The 20254-nt window shown below is 43.7% G+C and overlaps 1 protein-coding gene across 10 annotated transcripts in view; it reads left to right on the top strand.

Moving 5' to 3' along the window:
• Positions 1–20254, top strand: part of THRB (thyroid hormone receptor beta) — a 361122-nt gene that overhangs the window by 335468 nt on the left and 5400 nt on the right. For 9 of the 10 annotated variants that reach the window (XM_069475449.1, XM_069475447.1, XM_069475452.1 and 6 more), the window contains 3 exons: positions 2075–2280; positions 10590–10736; positions 16323–16581. In XM_069475449.1, coding sequence (XP_069331550.1) covers positions 2075–2280; positions 10590–10736; positions 16323–16581 — 612 coding nt within the window. The remainder of the gene's footprint in view (positions 1–2074; positions 2281–10589; positions 10737–16322; positions 16582–20254) is intronic. The other variant, XM_069475454.1, reaches the window with a different exon arrangement.

The following is a 20254-nucleotide window of genomic DNA, read 5'->3' as shown; positions in this document are numbered from 1 at the left end:
AAAATGAAAGGTAAAAAGGAAAAAAAGAAAATGCAATGAGGATTTTTCCTGTTGAAAGGAAATAATCATGGCTATATTTATATGATAGTGTTTTTTCAGCCAGAACAAAAAAATATGTGTGGAATGTCCTTTAATGTCCCATTAAAGAAGACAGAATGAAGAATCTTGAAAAAGGAAGAGGGTATGTCAGGGTGTTAGGCTGGAAATCCTGGGTTAGTCCCAACCACTGGCTGAGTTTGTTCTTTATCTTTTAAAGGCTTCCAGCCCTTGCCAACAATATGCCTGATGAGGGTAGGTGAATATGATTGACTTAGAGCCAAATGCTTAGATGTGTCTCTATAATGAAGCGGTATTATTGAAGATCCATCTCACTGTTTTATTTTGAAGTTTAAGATATGATTGTTTATGAAGTTAAAAAAAAAACTGAGTGTTAATCTAGACGGTGTGGAAATAGATCTCTGTGGAATCGGGCCTCTTACTTGCTTGTGCAGCATTATAAGAGCTCATGCTCTATAACCAGAAAAACTTCTGTTCGGGTCCCAGATCTGTCACTTACTAGCTGTGTGACCTTCAGAATTAAGCCCTAGGTTTCCCTTCTGTGAAATCATTGCCACCTGTAGGGTTGTTTTCAGGATTAAATTGGGTAACGCACATCAAATGCAACATTCCCTGGCACACTGGAAGCACTGGGGAAATGGCGCTATGGGTGTGATTACCTATTCCTCCTCTCCCTTTAGTGAGCGAACCAAAATGACTTAACTCACTCATATTGTCCATATTTGTAGATGCTCACATGACTTTGACGATCCAATCAAATCTAGATGATCTGGAATTTAACTTTCTATTTGTGGATTAGCTGGGCACCTTGGTTCTCTTCCTCCTGCTATGTCTGCTTTTTTTCTTTTCCTACCAGGTCACACCTTCATCAAGAAATGACCCTAGGACAATGATGTGGTAGAACTGGAGTCAGGAGTCCTGGGTCTTGCCTTGGCTCTGCCAGGAACTTGCTGTGTGACTTTAGGCAAGTCACAACCTCTCTGGATAAATTTCCTCCTCTGTGAAAGGAGACAGCGGGACTAGATAATATCTAGGGTCTCTTCCAGTTCTAAAATACTACGACTCTGTAATTTAAAACCTGCACCTTTCTATTTCATTGATAGTTACTAAAAGTCTAGTGGAATGGTTTTGTTTTGGAAATTAACCACAGAAATATAGGTTTCTTGCTACCTGCCCTTCTTATTTTCCTTTTGCCCAAAGATAAAAGTCATGACTACATTTACTGAGCATTTATAGTGCATTATAACATTGAATACCCTGTGAAGTGGATATTATTGATCCCATTTTATATAGGAAGAAATGAAAGCTCAGAGAGCCTAAGGAACTTGCCAGAGGTCACACAGCTAGAATGTGATGGTGTCAGGATTCAAACCCAAGTCTTTCTAGCTTCCACAGCCTGGGCTCTGTAACTGCCGCCGGTGGCTGAGCAGGCAGAGAGCAATGCAAAGCAAGTACCCGTGTGGCCCAGGAGAGGCCCAGCCACATTCCATTAGCCTGTAGGGGAGCCACGAAGAGTTTGGATCCTTTCCCCTCTGAGGAGGGGATCATGAGCCTCCCATCTCCTGCTCCATAACTTTTCTTTAACCTGAGATTCTCCTTCCCAAGCACCATTTTAAGGGAGGAGGGGAGGGCAGAAATCCCGAGAGAGAATGCGATGACAGGTTAGACAGATTTACCTGTGATCCTGCAGGCAGTATGGATTTCACCTCCCTCTGCTTCCCTCTGTCTTAGGGCCACCCTCTGTGGAGCTGGGGTGCCCAGTGGCCACGTCCCCTCCGGGCTTTGTTTTGAGAAGCTGGCTGGGTGTGGGGAGTTTGGCACCAGGGCTCGTGTTGGACAATGTCTAGTCAATGGCAACTTGCTGGTGAGGAGGGGAATGCCCCAGTGTGACCCGCCCCGTGAGACCCCTGAGCCATCTGCGCGTCGGTGGCTCCCACCCCGGGGCCTCCAGGACTGTGGTCTGCCACAGGCCTTGGGATGGTCTGTGTGCCTTCGCTCACCTTTCTCCCTCTCCCAGTGGTGCTGGACGACAGCAAGAGGCTGGCCAAGAGGAAGCTGATAGAGGAGAACAGGGAGAAGAGACGGCGGGAAGAGCTGCAGAAATCCATCGGGCACAAGCCGGAGCCCACGGACGAGGAATGGGAGCTTATCAAAACTGTCACTGAAGCCCACGTGGCCACCAATGCCCAAGGCAGCCACTGGAAGCAGAAGCGGAAATTCCTGGTAAGCCTTCCTTGCACGGCTGGCTATCAATTTAAGTTCCAGCATTAAGTGCTCATGACCTCGGGGTACCGGCATTATTGCCCTATTCTATTGATAGGAAAACTGCAGCTCTGAAAGGTCGAGTAACCTGCAGAGCCAGGGTTTGAATCCAAGTCTGTATGAGAACAAAGGCCTCTCCTACCATCCACTCTGACTCACTGCATTCTAGCCACATAATCTTAGTTTGACTAGTCCTGGACCAACTAATTAGTAAAATTTTTTACCTGCCATCTTTTCCTTTTTATACTCATTTCTTCCCTCAGATGCCCAGTGTATGCATATTTTGTCCTCAAAAGTCACTCCAAAATACCTCCTTTAGAATAACCTCTAGAATGAAATGTCCCCTACCTCAAGTATATTTTTATATCAATAGATGTCAAAAATTTTAGCTTAAAATAAATGAGCTTGAGTCCAGGAAAACAATGTGCATGGGGGAATGGGGTAGGAGAGGGGAGGAATATGTAGAGAAAATACACTTTTCCAGACCCTTGGAATATGGATGTTTAATATTTTTTTTAAAATTAACAGTTGTGAAAGCCCTTCCCATTCATTTCTCATTTGGACTTCATAGTGCTATGAGGTAGGCTGGAATTACTATCCCCATTTTACAGATACATAAACCAAGCCCAGGGCCTGAAGTGGCTTGCCCAAGATCACATGGCTAAAAGTTAGACCCAAAAGCCAACTCAGGTCTTGCGGTTCCACGTGCGGGCTCTCTGCTCACGTCAATAGATGGACTACCTGCCGCAACTGCTGTCTCACCATCTCGGGGACTGACCCTGCTCTTAGTCTACAATGTGAAACCCTTTGTGAGTACCTCACTGAGCACCAGCGTCACAATTCTGTGGGTCCAGTTGTTTCCCTAGGGGACATTGGAGAACTTCCCCATCTGATCAAGAAGAGTGATATAGTTATCCTTGTACCTCAACATCAACATTATAATGAGATAGGGTTTTTTGTTGTTCTTAAAACAATATAACAACAACCTTAAAGGAAATTTTGGAAAGACAAAGCTTACCCATAATACACCTGCTCTTTCAATTACTTTCATTGTCAGGAAACAATGACAGGACTTTGTTGATGGCTTTGACTAACAACAATGTTAGCAAACACTTAGATGGCCCTTACTATATGCCAGGTACTATTCTACGTGCTTTTCATACATTAACTCCCTATGCCAATCCTGTATGTAGATGCAGTTCATATCTCCATTCTACGGAAGAGAGAACCAAGGCAGAGAGGCTAAGGAAACTCTCCTGAGCTCCCACAGCTAGTAAGTGGTGGTAATGAGTGCAGCAGGCTTCAGGGCCTGTGCTCCTACCCACTACCCTGTGCAACCTCAAACCCAAACCCAAAAAGACAAAAGCTCTTTGGAGGAGCAGCCTCTTAGTGCCTTGATCTTACATCTTCACCCCTACCCTGATATATTTGCCAGGAAATTCAAAAACACTAATTCTGGATCAGTAGACCAATTCTAACTTCATATGTTTGGGGCATAGCCTGGTCTGTGATCCCTTTAAACAATGGATTTTGGCAGACATGTTACTTGAGTGACTTCTAAGCCTGGGTCATAAGAAGCCTTGCAGCTTCCACTTGGGTCTTTTGGAGGGGGAGGTCACCTGGTCCCTCATAGCAGCTGGCTATGTAAAAAAGCCCAACTCTGAGACCACCATGTTGTGAGGAAGCACAAGCTAGCCGTGGAAAGAGGCCATGTAGAAAGAGAGATTCCCAACCAGCCCAGACACCAGAAATACAAGTAAAGGAGCCTTCAGATGATACCAGCCTCTACTGCCATTTGATGGCAACCATATAAGGGACCCCTCATAACAACCTCCCCGAGGTGTCCATCAATCCCCAGAACTCCGAGCAATAATAAAATATTATTGTTTTAAGCCACTAAGCTTGGAGGTAGTTTGTTACACAGCAGTAAATAACCAGAACAGAACTCATAAACATTTGTTAAACTGAACATACAGTTCCATTTGCCCATCCTTGGAGACAGTACACTTAAGCCCTGTGTCTCAGCCAGTTTACATATTTACACATGGTTTCTGCAGAAAGGTGACTCCAATTGAGTATTTATGCTCAGGATGAAAATATCACTCTTTTGAGTAGTGAATTCATCCTGCAAGGACACTAAGAATCCTTACTTAAAGACAGCTTTGCTAAATGGTATTCAGGTACCAAAAGGGACCCATGTACTGAATAGGCTTTTACACGTTAGGATTTTCATCTCCTGTGAAGCTGATACCCCTTTTTTGGACTTGCAACACTGCTACATGTGTTATTTCTTTTATTTTTATGTGTTTATGTCCCATCTTTTTCTGAGAAAGAAGTTAAGGAAGGCTATGATGTTGATAATAGTATGATAATATGTCATATGGGATTAAAAATTATACATTGTCATAAAAGCCAGAAATATTCATTTATATGGAATGGGTAAGTAGCTTATTCCCCAAAAGGAGCTACTTCATCATTTTTCACCCTAAGACCAGGACTCAAGTCAAAAGTAGAGACAGTGGTTTGCACTGGGTTTTAAATCTATATTTGGGCCTGAGAAAATTAGAGTCTTTGGTAAATGAGGAGCTTTTGCAAAAGCCCTTCAGACTTTCATAATAAATCTGAAGCCACTCTCTAAAACTACTTCCAAAGACATTGAAATCATACAATTTTCTAGTTTTCTCCGATCTACTCAAATCACTGAGGCTACAGAAATGCGCAGTCCCACCGCCAGCAGTTCATGTGTGATGACAGTGAGGGTGAAAAGGAGAAGTGGCTGTGAAGGAAACAGGCAGCATCTGATGCCAGACGAGGGAGAGCAGGTCTCTCCACCAGGGGTAACTCCCTTCTGTGCCTCCCAGGAGCAGGGACATATTTGGTTTGGCGTCAACCCCATACCAGCCACAATCTTGTCTATTGACACTGCGTTATTATTGCCTGTTGACATTGTATCATTATTCTGCTTCCTTAGTTCTCATGCAAAGGTGTGGCTTTGGATGAGTTTTCTACCCAAGTATAAAATGTGACCTTTAGAAGTAGGCCTGCCCTAATTTTCCCTGGCAGAGCTGCTGTCTGCTTTCACACATTCTCAACTGCGGTAGCCTCAGACAAGGGGCATGAGCAGACGGGCCTGGCAGGGTGGGCGGTTTGGCCATGTGTGGTCTGTGTGGACAGGTCATAGGACAAGTGCGATCAACTCAGGAAGGCATATGCCACCCAAAGTTATTATAATCACATCAGAAGAAGGCAGGGTAGGCTAGCAGTCAGTGAATGGGGATTGGAACCAGACAGCCTGGGTTCAGTGCTTACCTCTGTTGCTTTTATAACTGTGTGACTTTGGGCAAGTTATTTCACCTCTCTAAGGCTCAGTTACCGTACGCCCTTACAAATGGCATAAAGTAATACAGGTGATCTAACGCTGCTTGGTATATCGTTAACCACTGAAGTGGTTACTACGTGCTTCATTCCTACCACCACCATCGTCACCATGTTTTTTCTGCTCATCCCCGGAAGAGGGTGAGCCTGCAGTCACGTCCAAAGGCCCAGGGACCTTGAATCACTACCTGCCAGGTCTTCCGGCCCAGCCTTGCAGAGGTGCGAGAAGACGCCCCATGAACAAGCAGAGGAGGGGAGAGTCCTGTCTGGCCCCACGCCACTCTGCATATGCCAAAGAACTACCTTTTCAAGCCCAGAAGTCCTTGGCTCTTAGCCAGCTACTCAACGAAGAAGTCAACTGGCAGCGTTCCCTACTCGCCTTGAACAATACTGATGAAATGGTCAAAGCAGACAGCCAGTCAGTCACGTGCTGAGCGAGAGCTGATGTCACACGGGCACACACCTGAATCTCTCCCTTTGTACCACTGCCCCAGAGAAGCCTCTCTGCATTCCTTGCCCCACATCCAGTCCCTCCTCGGCCCCTGTCTTCAGGCCCTAAGATGCATCTCAAATACCTCTCCCTAGGTATGGCCACCCCCACAGCCCAGCCCACTCCAGCCTGCCCAAACGACTGCTGTTGCCGGCCTGTTTTTCCTTTGGCTCCCCACAATAATCCCTTCTCCACACCATAACCACAAAATGCCTCTCCCCATTTGCAGCCCTTCCGTGACACCCCACTGCATTTAGAATAAGCCCTTCTCTTCTCCATGGTGCACAGGCTCAGCATGCCGGGACCCCTGCTGCCTCCCCTCCCTCCTCTCATGCCGTCGCTGGGCTCTAGCCATGTAGCCTCCTTTCCGGCCTTGAGACTTTGCACTGGCTTTTCCCTCTGCCTTCAACATGCTTCCTCCAGCTCTGTGGAAGGCTACCTCCTTGATGTTCTTCAAGTCAGAGCCCACACATTGCTTCTCAAAGGGGCCTTGGCTGACCACCCATCTCTGGACCCCCCTGTACTACCGTGTCCCTCCAGTCTTATCACAAACTGGAACTCCATGAATGCATGTTTTTTATTCATTGTCTGTCTATGAGCTACCGTGCAAGTTCCTTAAAGATGCATTGTTCATTACTGTAACTTCAGTATCTAAGACTAGGCCTGGTCCATCATACTTGCTCAATAAATATTGGTATAAACACACATTTATTCACTCACTCAACCAACAGGCATTTCATCCTCCACCATTTGGCCCAATGCCTTGTACACAGTAGGCGAAGACATGTAAGGCTTATTCCCTACTTCCTTAAGAAGTTAATGTCTTTGATGTGTATTTACCTAACTACAACAAAAAGTGATAATGATAAATGCCTAGATGCCATGTGGGTGACATATGTGGGTGTTCAAATGAGGTAGACATCATTTCAAACTGAGGTCCTCTGGGGAGACATCTAGGAGAAGCTAGAATTTGAGCTGAGTTTTGAAGAATGGGTGGGATTTGGAACAGACAGAGATGAGAGATGGAAGTGGGGGCTTCAGAGAAAGCAAAAATCCAGAAAGAAGGCAGCAGTGACATAGAATAGGGCAAGGCAAGCTGGGGGACAGACATGGAGAAGTCAGTTGGGCTGGCTCAGGAGGTCCCTTTAGGACAAAGAGGAAGGAAGTCAGAGTGGAGTTGTAAGTACCCCCATGAGCAGGCTAAGGCAGCTGGGTCCACAGAGGCTAAAAAGCAGGCTTCTGCCACAGGTCTGTCCTGGTGAATCTACTAGCTGGAGACTTACCAGTATCTGAGCTTGATCTCGGTGCATAAATACACATGCATGTAAATGAACAAAGGTATTTCATGTGGTGGTTTACAAGGCTATTAGCTGTATACGATACCTAAAAGATGCAACTGATGTCAAATATTTGTGCCCTATTTTTAATGTCTTCCAAATATTTTAGCAAATTATGTGTTGTCCTTATTGGTGAAAAATCTTTAGGGAAGTAACAAACAAGTTTGCATTGCTCAACCTTGACTTCTCATACCTGGCATTAACTGAGGTCAACTCATGGTCAAGATATAGATATTCTTTTTTTTGTTCTGGTATCCAAGATCCATTAAGGAGATAAACCTTAATGATATAGTAGAAGGCTTTTATTTTGTATATAGTTTTACTTCTAGCAATTGTATTTGCCATTAAATACCCAGAAGTTTAAAAGTAAATATGTTTTTCTACCCTGATCTACATTTTTAACAGAAAAGCTTGTGAAGTTGTTACATTTAGAGGCTTAATTTTAATTAAAATTGTCATATTTCCTTGCATAATTTCTCTCTTTTTTTCAAATCTTTAGAGGTGTCATAGGTGGTGATTCAAATACCCCATGCACCTAGGGACTGAATGAAAATTATTAACATCAATATTTACCCACCAACATTTCAAAGGACACTGAACACCATATAAATGCAGTCAGATTAGCTCTACCAGTATGCAATGAGGATGTTTGGATTCAACCAGGCCAAACCATGTTATTCAAATATGTTTATTTTATTTTTATTGCTAAAAAATGTTCATCCTACATGTATATAAATAATATATACATATATAACATTAGCTTTGTATATTTATATAGTTTTTATATGAAACTCCCTACCTTTTGGAATGTGTGCCCACATTCCTTTTATCAGTTGAGCTTCACAACAGACTTGTTGAGTAGACAAGGTAGGTGAGATAAGCCTCACTTTCAGGGGTCAGAAGAAATTATAAAGAACAGCAGGGATGTCTGAAGGACACAGGGAGCACAGTACCCAAAGGAGAAGTGGATGTACCTTTTCCCTTAGCTCGATGTAGGTGAGAAAGAGGGAGAGAGAAGGGAGGTGTACATGTGATTATTCCATCAATTCTCTCTGCATCCAGAAAGCCAGCGGAACGGTAGCCGTCTGTGGGCTTGCTATGCCAACAGTTGCCCCAAAACATCATCATTCATTATGAAAACACAACAGAAACCAGGTTTCATCCACTCACTGCCACCAAAACAAACACTAAAAAAATTAAGTAAAAAATAAACAGAAGAAATTGTTGGATAATCCATAAAAGGCAAATGTTGTCAGCGTTTGTTATATAATATGTTTTTAAAATCTTCCCCTGGGCCTGTAACCATGACCCCAGCACCCTGGCAACAAGAGAGTAAAAGAATCATCTTTTGCTTTTCTTCCTGCTAAAAACTGGATGTGGGAAGAAACATGGTAACTGGCTTACTGAGCCACATTTGGTTACTGCTAGCACAGTGGTTCTCAAAGCGTGGTCCCAGACCCGTGGCATGGGCATGCCCTGGGAACTTGCTAGAAACGCAGATCCTTGGGCTCCACCACTGCCCTACTGAATCAGAAACACAGGGCACGGGACCCGGCAATCGAGTGACTCTGATGCACACTGCACTTGGGGGACCACTGCGTCAGACCAACGTCTCCCCACGGGCAGTGTCCTCACTACTCTGAAGTGAGGCATTGGGTCTCCCTCGACTCTCTCAGAGTGTCAGTTCCTTGTTTCCATCCCTCCTGCACACCCTCCCCCGCCTCCTACCCCCACCCCCCAACTCCTGGTGCCAAAAGGAGAACTGACCTCATTCCTAGCCACTCACTGTGGCTCCAGGCGAAGCTAGCCACCAGCAGGCAATGCATGAGTCTCCATGACCTCCTTGGGCACGTTCACATTTTCCTGGAAGACAGCTGGAAAAGCTGGCAAGGGGAGTGTTAAGAAAGTAGAAATTCTGTTCCTCAATGTCGAAAAGTGCACAGGAAGCAAAAGCCTTGTGGGGAGATGCAGAGTTCCTGGGCACATGGCTGTGGGGAGTCAGGGCCACCCAGACCCCAGGCCTGGCCACTGCGGCTCGCTTTTAACCTTCCTGAGCCCTGGTTTGCTCACCTGCACACCAGGGCTTGAGTGAGGTCTGCCTGGGGCAGGGTAGTGTGTGAAGGGGCTGGCTCACTCATAGGCCACAAATAAATGATGGTTAATATTATCAGAAAGATGAGAAGAGGCAGTGGAGAGGACTGTTCCTGAAGGAAGCACTGGGTGACAGCAGGTGACAGCACTGAGAGAGACTCCCGTGGACATCAGGGAGCCTAATGTGCGCACAAGTCACCTGGGGTCTGGCTAAAATGCTGATTCTCCCCATCAGGTCCAGGGAGGGGCCTGAGAGTCTACATTTCTAATAAGTCCCCAGTGACACCCGTGCTGCCGCCCAGCCTTTGAGCAGCAAGACCATGGATTGTTCTTGAGCAAGTAAACGGCAGAGAAGTGCCCTAGGGACGTTGAATTCGCCACTTTATCTTAAGGTTTGCCAAGTTTCCTATAGGCAGCCTAGAGATCTCCGCCCTCAGCCATCAAACTGGAGTTTGTAGGGCAGAGAGGAACTTTGAGCCCTGGCAGCTGGGTCCGAAGCAAGAATGGATCCACAGGGCACTGCTTGCGAGGGCTCACCCATCGCCCCCCTCCATCACTGCCCATGCTCTGCCCACCTCCCACATACAGACACTCGCCAGAATAGGCAGTGCTCTGAAAATGCCACCCAGAGGCCCTGGAATTCATGTCACCTGGCCTAAGTATACTCTCTGTGCATTCAGAGGCAGAACCCAAATATTCCTCATTTTCTCTCTCTCTCTCTCTCTTGCTCGCTCTCTCTCTCCAGCAACATTCTTGTGAACATTATTACCGGGGGCCTATTAAAGCAATGGCCAAGACATATATCTTTGCTTAAAGAAATAAATGATGTATAAACTACAGTTTGTTAACAAATGGTGTGAGAACTGGAGATTGCACAGGATGCCAGTTCAGAAGAGATTTTCTGCCACGTGAGAAGTGTGACAAATAAAGCTCTCTTCAACTTCTTCATGAAAATCTTTCTTGTTTCTCCTCTTTAGCCAGAAGACATTGGACAAGCACCAATAGTAAATGCCCCAGAAGGCGGAAAGGTCGACTTGGAAGCCTTCAGCCATTTTACAAAAATCATCACACCAGCAATTACCAGAGTGGTGGATTTTGCCAAAAAGTTGCCTATGTTCTGTGAGGTGAGGAAATTGTTTTTCCTTCTGCATTATTTTTCATTAGAGTTTTGTCAGTTTCCAGGAATACTGAGTATTATGTATAATTTAATATTAATTATAAATTAATAAATTAATTAGTAGAGACTTAGTCATATGAAAGCAATGTCAGTACAAAATAAAAATGCACTCTATTTCATTTGTATTTCCCACCTTCTCTATCTAGTCATCATGCATTAGCTTGTCCACATGAGGTCCATCAAGATCCCACCCCTCTGACTCCAGGCTTTGGGAAATAGTGATGGAACAATAGCTTCCGTTCATTCCGCACCTTTGATGTCCTAGTTACCATACTCGAGTTTGCCCACATTAAACCCAATCCTTATAACAGATCTTCGGAGTAGCTTTTAATAACCCCATTTTACAGATGGGGACAATTAAGATTAAAGAGATTCAGTCACTCTATCCAAATGTGGTACCACGGTTTGAACCTAGGTCTATATGCTTCCCACTATATATCCCAGCAAGATGGCTGTGTGGTCACTTCCTAATCCTCAAGAATAAGTTAAATGGCTGTCACAAAGCAAAGCTCTTAATATCTCCTTAAATCTTCCCTCTTTTCTTGTAAGATCACTCTTTCTTGCCCCATCTTCAGAGCTGTCCCACCAGAGCTCATTGACTTTCCCTTTGGGACACTTTCTCCCTCACCTACCACATGGCGGCGGAGGACACAGGTTCTGCAGTCCGTGCATGGACAAGAATCCTAAACAAGTTATTTAATGTCTTCATAACTCAGTTACCTCTTCTTTACAATAGCAATCACAATAGTGTCTACTTCTTAGAGGTATTGGGAGGTTTAAATGGGATAACATCTGTAAAGTGCTTGGACAGTGCCTAGATCATAAGTATTCCATAAATTTTAGCTGCTAATGCTGCCATTATTTCATCCATTACATTTCCATCCTGTCTCTAACCTTCCTTTTTTTGAATCAAGTGGTGTTGGTTATGTTTTCTTGGGAATTTTTCCTTTTGGAAAGCTTTACCAGGTGCCAATCTATTGCTTTTGGGTCCCTCAAGGGGACCCAAAAAGATACCAAATAGAGAGGGCCACAAGTGAGCCTCTCACTGTATGCCACCTGAGTGATAAGTGGTTCTAGTTTCACCTGGGAAGAAGCTGAGTTTTCTCACCTGGAATGACTCCCTGCTGCCTTCGCTCCCAGCTCATTTGTGTCTCTGAGTTTGCAATAACAGGAGCCCAGCTGGAATCAGAAAGACCTCAAGCATTAATGCGGACACTTCTCATTGCCAACTTCCTCCATGGAAGCCATACCCAGGAGGACAGGGCAGTGGGCTTCAGGACACAGGTACCTGGCTCCCAGACCTCACTGAGAGAGTGTATTGCCTCTCCCTCAGCCCCAGCTTTACTGTGGTGGGAGCCAGGTGTCTTAGGCTGCTATAACAGGATACCATAGACTAGGTGGCTTAAAAGCAACAGAAATTTATTTCCTACAGTTCTGGAGTTTGAAAATCCCAAGATCAAGGCACTGGCATATTAGGTGTCTGGTAAGGGCCTGCTTCCTGGTACGTAAACAGCTGTCTTCTCACTGTGTCCTCGAATGGTGGGTGGAACAAAGGAGCTCTCTGAGGTCTCCTTAATAAGGGCACAAATCCCATTCTTGAAAACCCCACCCTTGTGACCTCATCACCTCCCAAAGGCCCCACCTCCAATACACCTCCTAATCACACTGGGGATAGGTTGCAACATATGAATTTGGGTGGACACAAACATTTATTCTGTAGTACCAGTCTATAGCACCCACAGCCTTGTAGTGGGAAAGACTAATATTCCATCCCTAGAGAAGTCAGTAAATCCTGGGAAGGGATTCCGGTTTTGGTGTGGAGTCTCCCATGCCTTGGACATCTTTTATAAAAATTAACATTTATTAACATTTTGGAGGATATTACAAAAATGATACATAGTCACTGAAGATTTAAACAGCATAATAAATGTAATGATTCATGGCAACAACACAAGATAATACTGCTAACATTTTGGGGTCTATTTTAGTCTTTTTTCAAATATTTGTGTGCATATACACACACACATATATGAAATATTAAATTTTATTTCAGTAAAGTGCACATATCATAATGGTGAAGCTCAATAAATTTTTACAATCCCACCCACATGATCAGCAATAAGACAAAGATTGTCACCAGCACCCGTCACTGTACCTAACTTTTTACCCTCAACCGTAGGACTATATAAAATATCATTTACGTATTCTTTCACAAAAAGATTTTAATGATCACATAGTATTTCAAAGAATAAATCTACCATAGTCTAGGTTATCTGTTTTTACTGGATCTGTAGTATATTTCCAATTTTTCATTAATAAAAATATGCTGCAATGAATGTTGTGGTGACCATGCCTTGCTCACATCACTGACGGTGTCCTAATGGTAAAGCCCAGGCATGGAATTTAAGGGCCAGGTTACACAGGCTTTTGGTGTGTGTTGCCAAACTGTCCTTGAGAGAGAAAATGCGTGCACTTTCACATCTGTACCAGGGCACTTGTTTCCCCTCTCTTGCCAACTCTGGTTGTCATCTTTTTTTGTTTGTGGGGTTGGTTTTGTCTTCCTGGATGTCTCTTGGTCCTCTCTCTCCCTGGCTGTGTCCCTCAGCCCCCAGTCCTTGGGTCTGAAGAGGAGCAATAGTGAGTTTGCTACTCCTACAACTCGAGCCAGCTCGCCAATCTCATAATGCCCTTTGAATGCTCACCAGAGATGGTTTTTTTTAAATGTAAAGCTCGTGTAAACCAACCACTGAAGAGATATTTCCATCACAGAAAGAAAAAAAGAAGCCATTTCTACTACCCACCACCAGGAAAAAACACGCTGTGCACTTATGTCCATGCCAAGGGTGAGGGGCCACATGGAACTTTTCAAGCTTGGGCTGTGGCCAGCTTATCTGTTCAAGTTTTCCTTAGAAGTTTAAGCCTGCCTCATTGTCATGATTCCATCTCTCTTTCAACCCTGATATTTTGTGGTCTCCAAATTACGAAGGAGGAGGGCAGAGATGTATGTTTCCAGTGTTTGCGGCCTCCCAGGGACCTTTTAGCCTTTTATACTCCCTTTGAAACCCAAAAGAGGGTAATGAACTGTGTAGGCCCCTGAGCCACCTGGGGAGTGGGTTGGAGATTTCAGGTGGTCTTGAGAGCTAAGGGTCTCTTGCCAAGGCAGTTTGATATATCTCCTGTTAAAATTGTGCTCTTGGCAGTTGTTCTGCTAAGATCCATGCCAGGCCACCAAACAAGGTTGGAGTGACACCAGGGGCTTCATGAGATCTAAAATTATTGCTGGCAGAGCTGCCAAAACAACACACAAGAACCACTCGTAGAGTGCAAGGCCCTGTCATCTTTGCCAATCAACCTGAGTGATGTTCTCCTGAGTGATGTTCTTCTAAGGAGACAGCAAGAACCTGTGGGAGTATCCCGGTCTCTGTCTGTCAGGCCCTTGTCAGGGCTTCTCACAGTGAAAGCATTTTGGCAAGTGCACAAGAGATTATTTGCCCACGTGTTGAAATAAATCTCACCAGGATCTTACAAACCTCTCTTAAAGGAAAAAGTATCTGGCCCATTTTTTAAACCATTGGAGATCCTTTGCAAATACTTATTCAGCTTTTACTTAAGGTTGAACTATTCAACAACAGTTAGTAGGTTGTAAAAAGAAAATTTCTACTTCATCTATAATCAGACTTGGCTTCAAAGGTAGATATTACCCAAAAGTTTACATAGTGACAGATTTAATAAAAAATGGTTTGATCTGATTAGAAATATCTAGGCCAGTCATTCTCAGGAGTGGGGTCCGGGAAGTAGCAACATGAGGACTACCTGGGAACTTGGGAGAAATTCAAAATTCAGTGGGTGGGACCAGCAATCTGTGTTGAACAAGCCCCTAGGAGATCCTGATGGGGTTGAAATGTAGATCAACAACCCTCGGCTGCAGAGCCAGCCTCTCCCTCTCCAGCCAATTTCCATCTCACCTATAGAGGATCTATCCACACTTGAGTTTCCTATTTCCTACCACGCTCTTGTGCCAAGAATCCAAGGATATAACTGAGGAGTACAAATCTGAACCTAAACGAAAGCAAATCACAGTGCTCTTTCAAAAAGATGGGTGGAACGGGAGACTTTATGTGTGTGGATTTCAGAACCAAGTATGCAATGACTTTTATTCTGTAGAAAAAGCTAAGCAATTTGAAATTAGATGGAAAAGTGACTTGGCTGAGCTAGTGAAAAAATATGAAATACCCAGTATTTTAAATGTAATTCAGTAGTATTACTTTCACTTTTATATAATAACCTAAATTGGACTAGTCGAGTATTGCCGAGAGCATTTCCCAAAAGGAATTTGTAACTGCTTTAATCAAGAGATAGAGATTATGTGTAATTTACATATTCATTATTTATGGGAACTTAGTCATATCCATGATACTTCAAAAAAGTATGTTCTCTTCCTTTCTTGGCATTGGATTCTAGCTTCAAATCCTAGCCTCACCCACAGAACATTCATGTGACGTCCCCCCCCCCAGCATGTTACCATCTCAGTGTCTGGGCTCCCACATCTGTAAGTAAAATTGGAATTAGAATATTTACTTCACTGTATTGCTGTGAAGATTAAATCAGGGGATGCATGTAAATCTTGGCATGATGCCCAATTTATCAAAAATACCCATTAACTAATAGCCTTTCAAACTATTTTGATAATGGCATTTAGTTAGACATTCTCCCCCTCCAGAAAATTAAATTCTGGTTTTTTTATTATTTTGCCTATTAGTGAAGTTTTTAAGTTTATTATTAATGTTATCACGTTATCACAAATCCTAATTAACAGGGCAACCAAATGAGCTTAAAAGGAGATTGCAAGACTGGCAGAAAGATCCAGTGTGTCGAGTAATTCTGGTGTCTGAGATACTGAGAAGAACATAACCTTAAAAGCCAACAGGTCTGAATTCTGGTCTTCCCTCTGCCTTTAGCTAACTGATTGTTCTCGGGCAAAGCTTGTGTATCTCTGGGCCTCGTGGGTAACATGCATCCGTCAGTAACCTTCTAGTTCTGTGCCTTTTAAGAGGCTCAAAGAGCAAACTTGTTTCAAAAAACAGAGAGAAGCCAGGTAGCCAGCACAACAGTGGAGTCAGCTATTAACTATTGGAGCTACAAGACCAAAAAAAAAAAATTAGTGAGTTTAACATAAACCCTGATCTCAAGCAGTTATCAGTTGGAGTTATGATACCACAAAAATGCCTCCAAACTAAGGGGTTATTATCACAGTTTCACACATGACTGTACTACCACTTGGAGATCTATATCTGTCGTAAAGAAATGCAGACTACTGAGATTCAAGCTGGTGAAGATTACAACCAACTTGGGGTCTGAAAAATGGTTGTTGAAAGTCTACAGCCAAGCAGGGAAGGAAAAACCATGGGCTCAAAAAATGCAGGGCTAATGTTGATCCCAGAAGGTTATTCCTGTTGCTTTGAAGATACTGCATGTTGTTCCTGACAGGCATTTGTCCACTTGTTCTTTGCTGATGTGGGCTGGTTCTTTTCAGCTGCCATGTGAAGACCAGATAATCCTCCTCAAAGGCTGCTGCATGGAGATCATGTCCCTTCGCGCTGCTGTGCGCTATGACCCAGAAAGTGAGACTTTAACCTTGAATGGGGAAATGGCAGTGACACGGGGCCAGCTGAAGAATGGGGGTCTTGGGGTGGTGTCTGACGCCATCTTTGACCTGGGCATGTCTCTGTCTTCTTTCAACCTGGATGACACTGAAGTAGCCCTCCTTCAGGCCGTCCTACTGATGTCATCAGGTGAGTATGCCTAGACTCGTTACTGGGCATCCAAAGAGCTTTTGCTTGTCCCGTGTTAATTCCAATCACTTGACGAGTTTTTAATCCCCCTTTGGCTTCAAAAACATAGTTCACTCTACTTCAGCAAGAAATTGGGGGTTTTCCAATGGACTGGGGACTAAAAGGGGATGTCAGGTGTCTGATGCTTTTTGCAGTCTCCAGGGGTAGTAGGAAGAAACCAAAAGAGACATCTTAAAGGCTCTATGAAATGATCCACCTTCAGTGGACACTACCCAGCCTGCTCCGTAGTCTTCGGCCAACCCTGCCTCCTTCTGGTTTGGGGTATGCAAGACATGGATGTGGGTAACCACACCATTCTGTGTTAAATTCTGTGTATGGAAACCACGTATGAGAACTAGAATTTGTTCATGGCTCAGCTACAACCTAAGTGTCAGTTATCTGTTGCCATATAGCACACCAACCCAAAACTTAGTGGCTTAAAACATCCAAGATGGCTGGAGTTGGTGCTGAGACATCAGACACAAATTTAAATCTGTCCCCACGCACCCTTTCCTCTTGTAGGGTAGTTAGACTTCTTACTTGGCTGTTGGATTCCAAGAGGGAGCGTTCTAAGCACGTGAAAGCAGAAGTTGCAGATCTTTTAAGGCCCAGTCTTAAGTCACACAGCATCACTTCAGCCACATTGGATTGGTCCAATCAAATCTGAGCACCAGCCCAGATTCAACAGTCCACCCTAGATGGGAGGAACAGCAAAGAATCAGTAGCCATCTTTAATCCACCATAGCTCATTCTCAAAAACCTCTGACTCCCATTGCTGAAGGATAAATACTACTACTTATTGATGCTTTTTTTCTTCAGGGATCATATCATAACAAACAAGAAATACAAAACACATCACGCTTTCAGGGAAGCTAATCTTTAAATAGAAGGTGGTTTCAGAGTCATCCTCCGCCTCCACAGAGCACCCTAAGTTTAGCTGTGCTATAGCACTTGTCACTTTGCTCTATAACTACCTACTTACCTTGTCCATATCTCCCTGTGGACTGTTTATTTTTTGAGGATATAGATGTGTCTCATTGTACGCCGAGAACCTAGGCCAGTGTATAGTAGAATTCAAGAAATGTTTATTGGATAAATGGCTGGATATGTGGATAGAATATCAGTCACAAGTACATTGAGAATCCTCTGTAGAGTTGATGCTTCCTAGTTAACTCAGAAGAATTCTTTTTGTAAACTGATCCAGAAATTTATTTGCTACAGGAAATTTAGATATGGCAGGCTTTTAAAAAAGAAATAATTGTTTATACTATGGAGAATTTCAAATATAAGTAGATAGAATAGCATAATGAATCCTCTAGTACACTGTGGTAGACAGACTCTCAGGTGGCCCCCCATACTCCTACCTTCTGGTGTTCCCACCCGGATAATCTCCTCCCCTTCAGTGTATGTGGACCCCATGACTTGCTTCTAACCTGGAGAATATGGCAAATTCAACATTAGCCCCATGTGACCATTTTGTGTAATCTGATATTCCCCCTTGCTAGCAGATTTACTCTAGAGACTCTCCATGCCAGCTTCCCGGGGTAAGTGGCTGTGTTAGGAAAGTTCACGTGACAGGGAACTGCAGATGGCCTCTAGAGCTGAGGGTGGTCTCCAGTGACAGCCAGCAAGAAACCAGGGCCTTCAGTCCTTCAAGAGAATTACTCTCGAAAAAAATAAAACTTAGAGCTTTATCTAAGGACTTCCTGTATGACCTTCGGTGACTGTCCCAGTTCCTTGCCCGCTTCTCTGGGCTTCGGTGACCTTTAAAATAAACAAATGGAACTGCATAACTGGGACTCGAAGTAATTTTTTTAGCTGAGATTTTAGTGGTACAAAGACAGTTTTAAATAACATTGAATCACATCGTGAGTAAGCAATTTCTTTTACAATTTCCTTCCTGGTTACATCTCCTTCGAAAGAAGGCAAAGAGAGAAATGCAGTGTGGTGCTAGTCTGTCTTCAACACCTAACACTTGCTAACCTTCCTTTCAACAAAGAGAGAGGGGATCTCAGGCATAACCTCCAGCAAGAACTGTCAGCTAAAATGTAACAAAGATTTATGCCATGCACCCATTTTTGTGGTTATCTCCTACTTATAACAAATGGATATTTCATACTAAATAATATGATATTTCCTCTATAGTGAGTCAATTTAACAGATTATTAAGTAAATAAATCTAAGATAGATAAAGGGAGTGGAGATGGCAAGAATTGTGAATGTAATGCCAAATGCTATCAAACACCCAGCTAAAGGACTCTTCCCAATTCTCTCATTGTATGAGGCTGACACTGCCTGACAGCCACGGAACAACTTAATAACTTTTTAAAATCTTATCCACCCTAGTGATGTGGGCCCTTTTCATTATACTTCCAGGACCAGAAAAATAGTACAAGACATTGTACATTTGGCAAATGACAGCTACCTGTCGGAGCCCCAAGGCTCCAGTTTCTCCTCCTTAGCAGCCTTGTCTTCTAAGCCCCACATTTTATTTGACATTTCAGTTGCATAATATCTTAGATCTTTTCTTCAAAACCTTTTCCAAGAGCTACTACTGAGTTCCTTGGTCCTGTGATGATAAGCAGAGACCAAAACTGGAAATGATCTGAAAGACATTTCGTTGAGAACTTTTGAGGAGCTAAAATCAGTCTTTGGTCTTTAAAATATTTCTCTCTTGATAAATCTGTTTAGTACAGTTCGAGCATCATCAAAATGTCAGTTCATTCTCTCTCTATCATTTATATGACTACCTTATCCTTATCGCTCATCAAAGGACAGAGTTTTGATGCCACAAAACCCAGGTCATTTTTTCCCTTTGAAGGAATACATCCAAAGCACTATTATGTTGATTTTCTATTTGGATCAAAAGTTAAAGGATGCTGTGGAAAACCCTTGTTGCACACTCGAAGAAAGAGAGAAGATAGGAGAGGGAGAGAGGGGGAGTGAGAAGATCCACAGAGCAGCAGCATCAAATACGAAGGAAAACACAAAATAAAAAAGGCACAAATTGCCATCTTAGCCAAATGCAGGATTCCAAAAGCCCATATAATTTGTTCAGACTCAGACTCAGAAGGGTGGATTGAGACATTAGCCCTGACCCTTCCTTGCAGAGGAAACAGAACCCCATTTAGATTCCTGCTGATACAGACACTTCAGTAACTGGACTCTTAACATGTGAATTCATCTGCTCACAGCCACAAAGAGCAAACTGAAGGGAACCAAACAGGGGATGACAGGCTTCCTAGAGCTATTTGAGAGCCTCATCCAGGTTTATAGATTATTTTTGTCATCCAAATGTCTGCAGCCCAGCTTTTCCCCAGTTGTCCAGCCTCATTCCTTTATTTGTGACCTTGGAAAACCGACTAGAGCCCCTCCCAAATGCCACAGGAAGGCCAGTGGTTCGCCCAGGACTTGGGAAGATTTCCAGGGCTTTCCAGGGTCATGGTCTCCTCTCACCCCAACCCCCAATGTGGCTGTTCTCGTCTCTGCACGGGGCGACTCTGGCATGGATGACCTCCTCTTTCCTTTTCATTTTAATTTCCCAAATTGCCACCAACACAAGGCTGCTACCAGTAGCAATTTTACTAAAGGTGTAAGTGAAGGGAAAGAGCGGTTCATTGCAGTTAGGTAAACA

This window comes from Eulemur rufifrons, chromosome 7, assembly GCF_041146395.1.
Source record: "Eulemur rufifrons isolate Redbay chromosome 7, OSU_ERuf_1, whole genome shotgun sequence".
NCBI lineage: Eukaryota > Metazoa > Chordata > Mammalia > Primates > Lemuridae > Eulemur > Eulemur rufifrons.
Note: the sequence above shows the minus strand (reverse complement) of the source record. Positions and strands in the feature narration are given on the sequence as shown.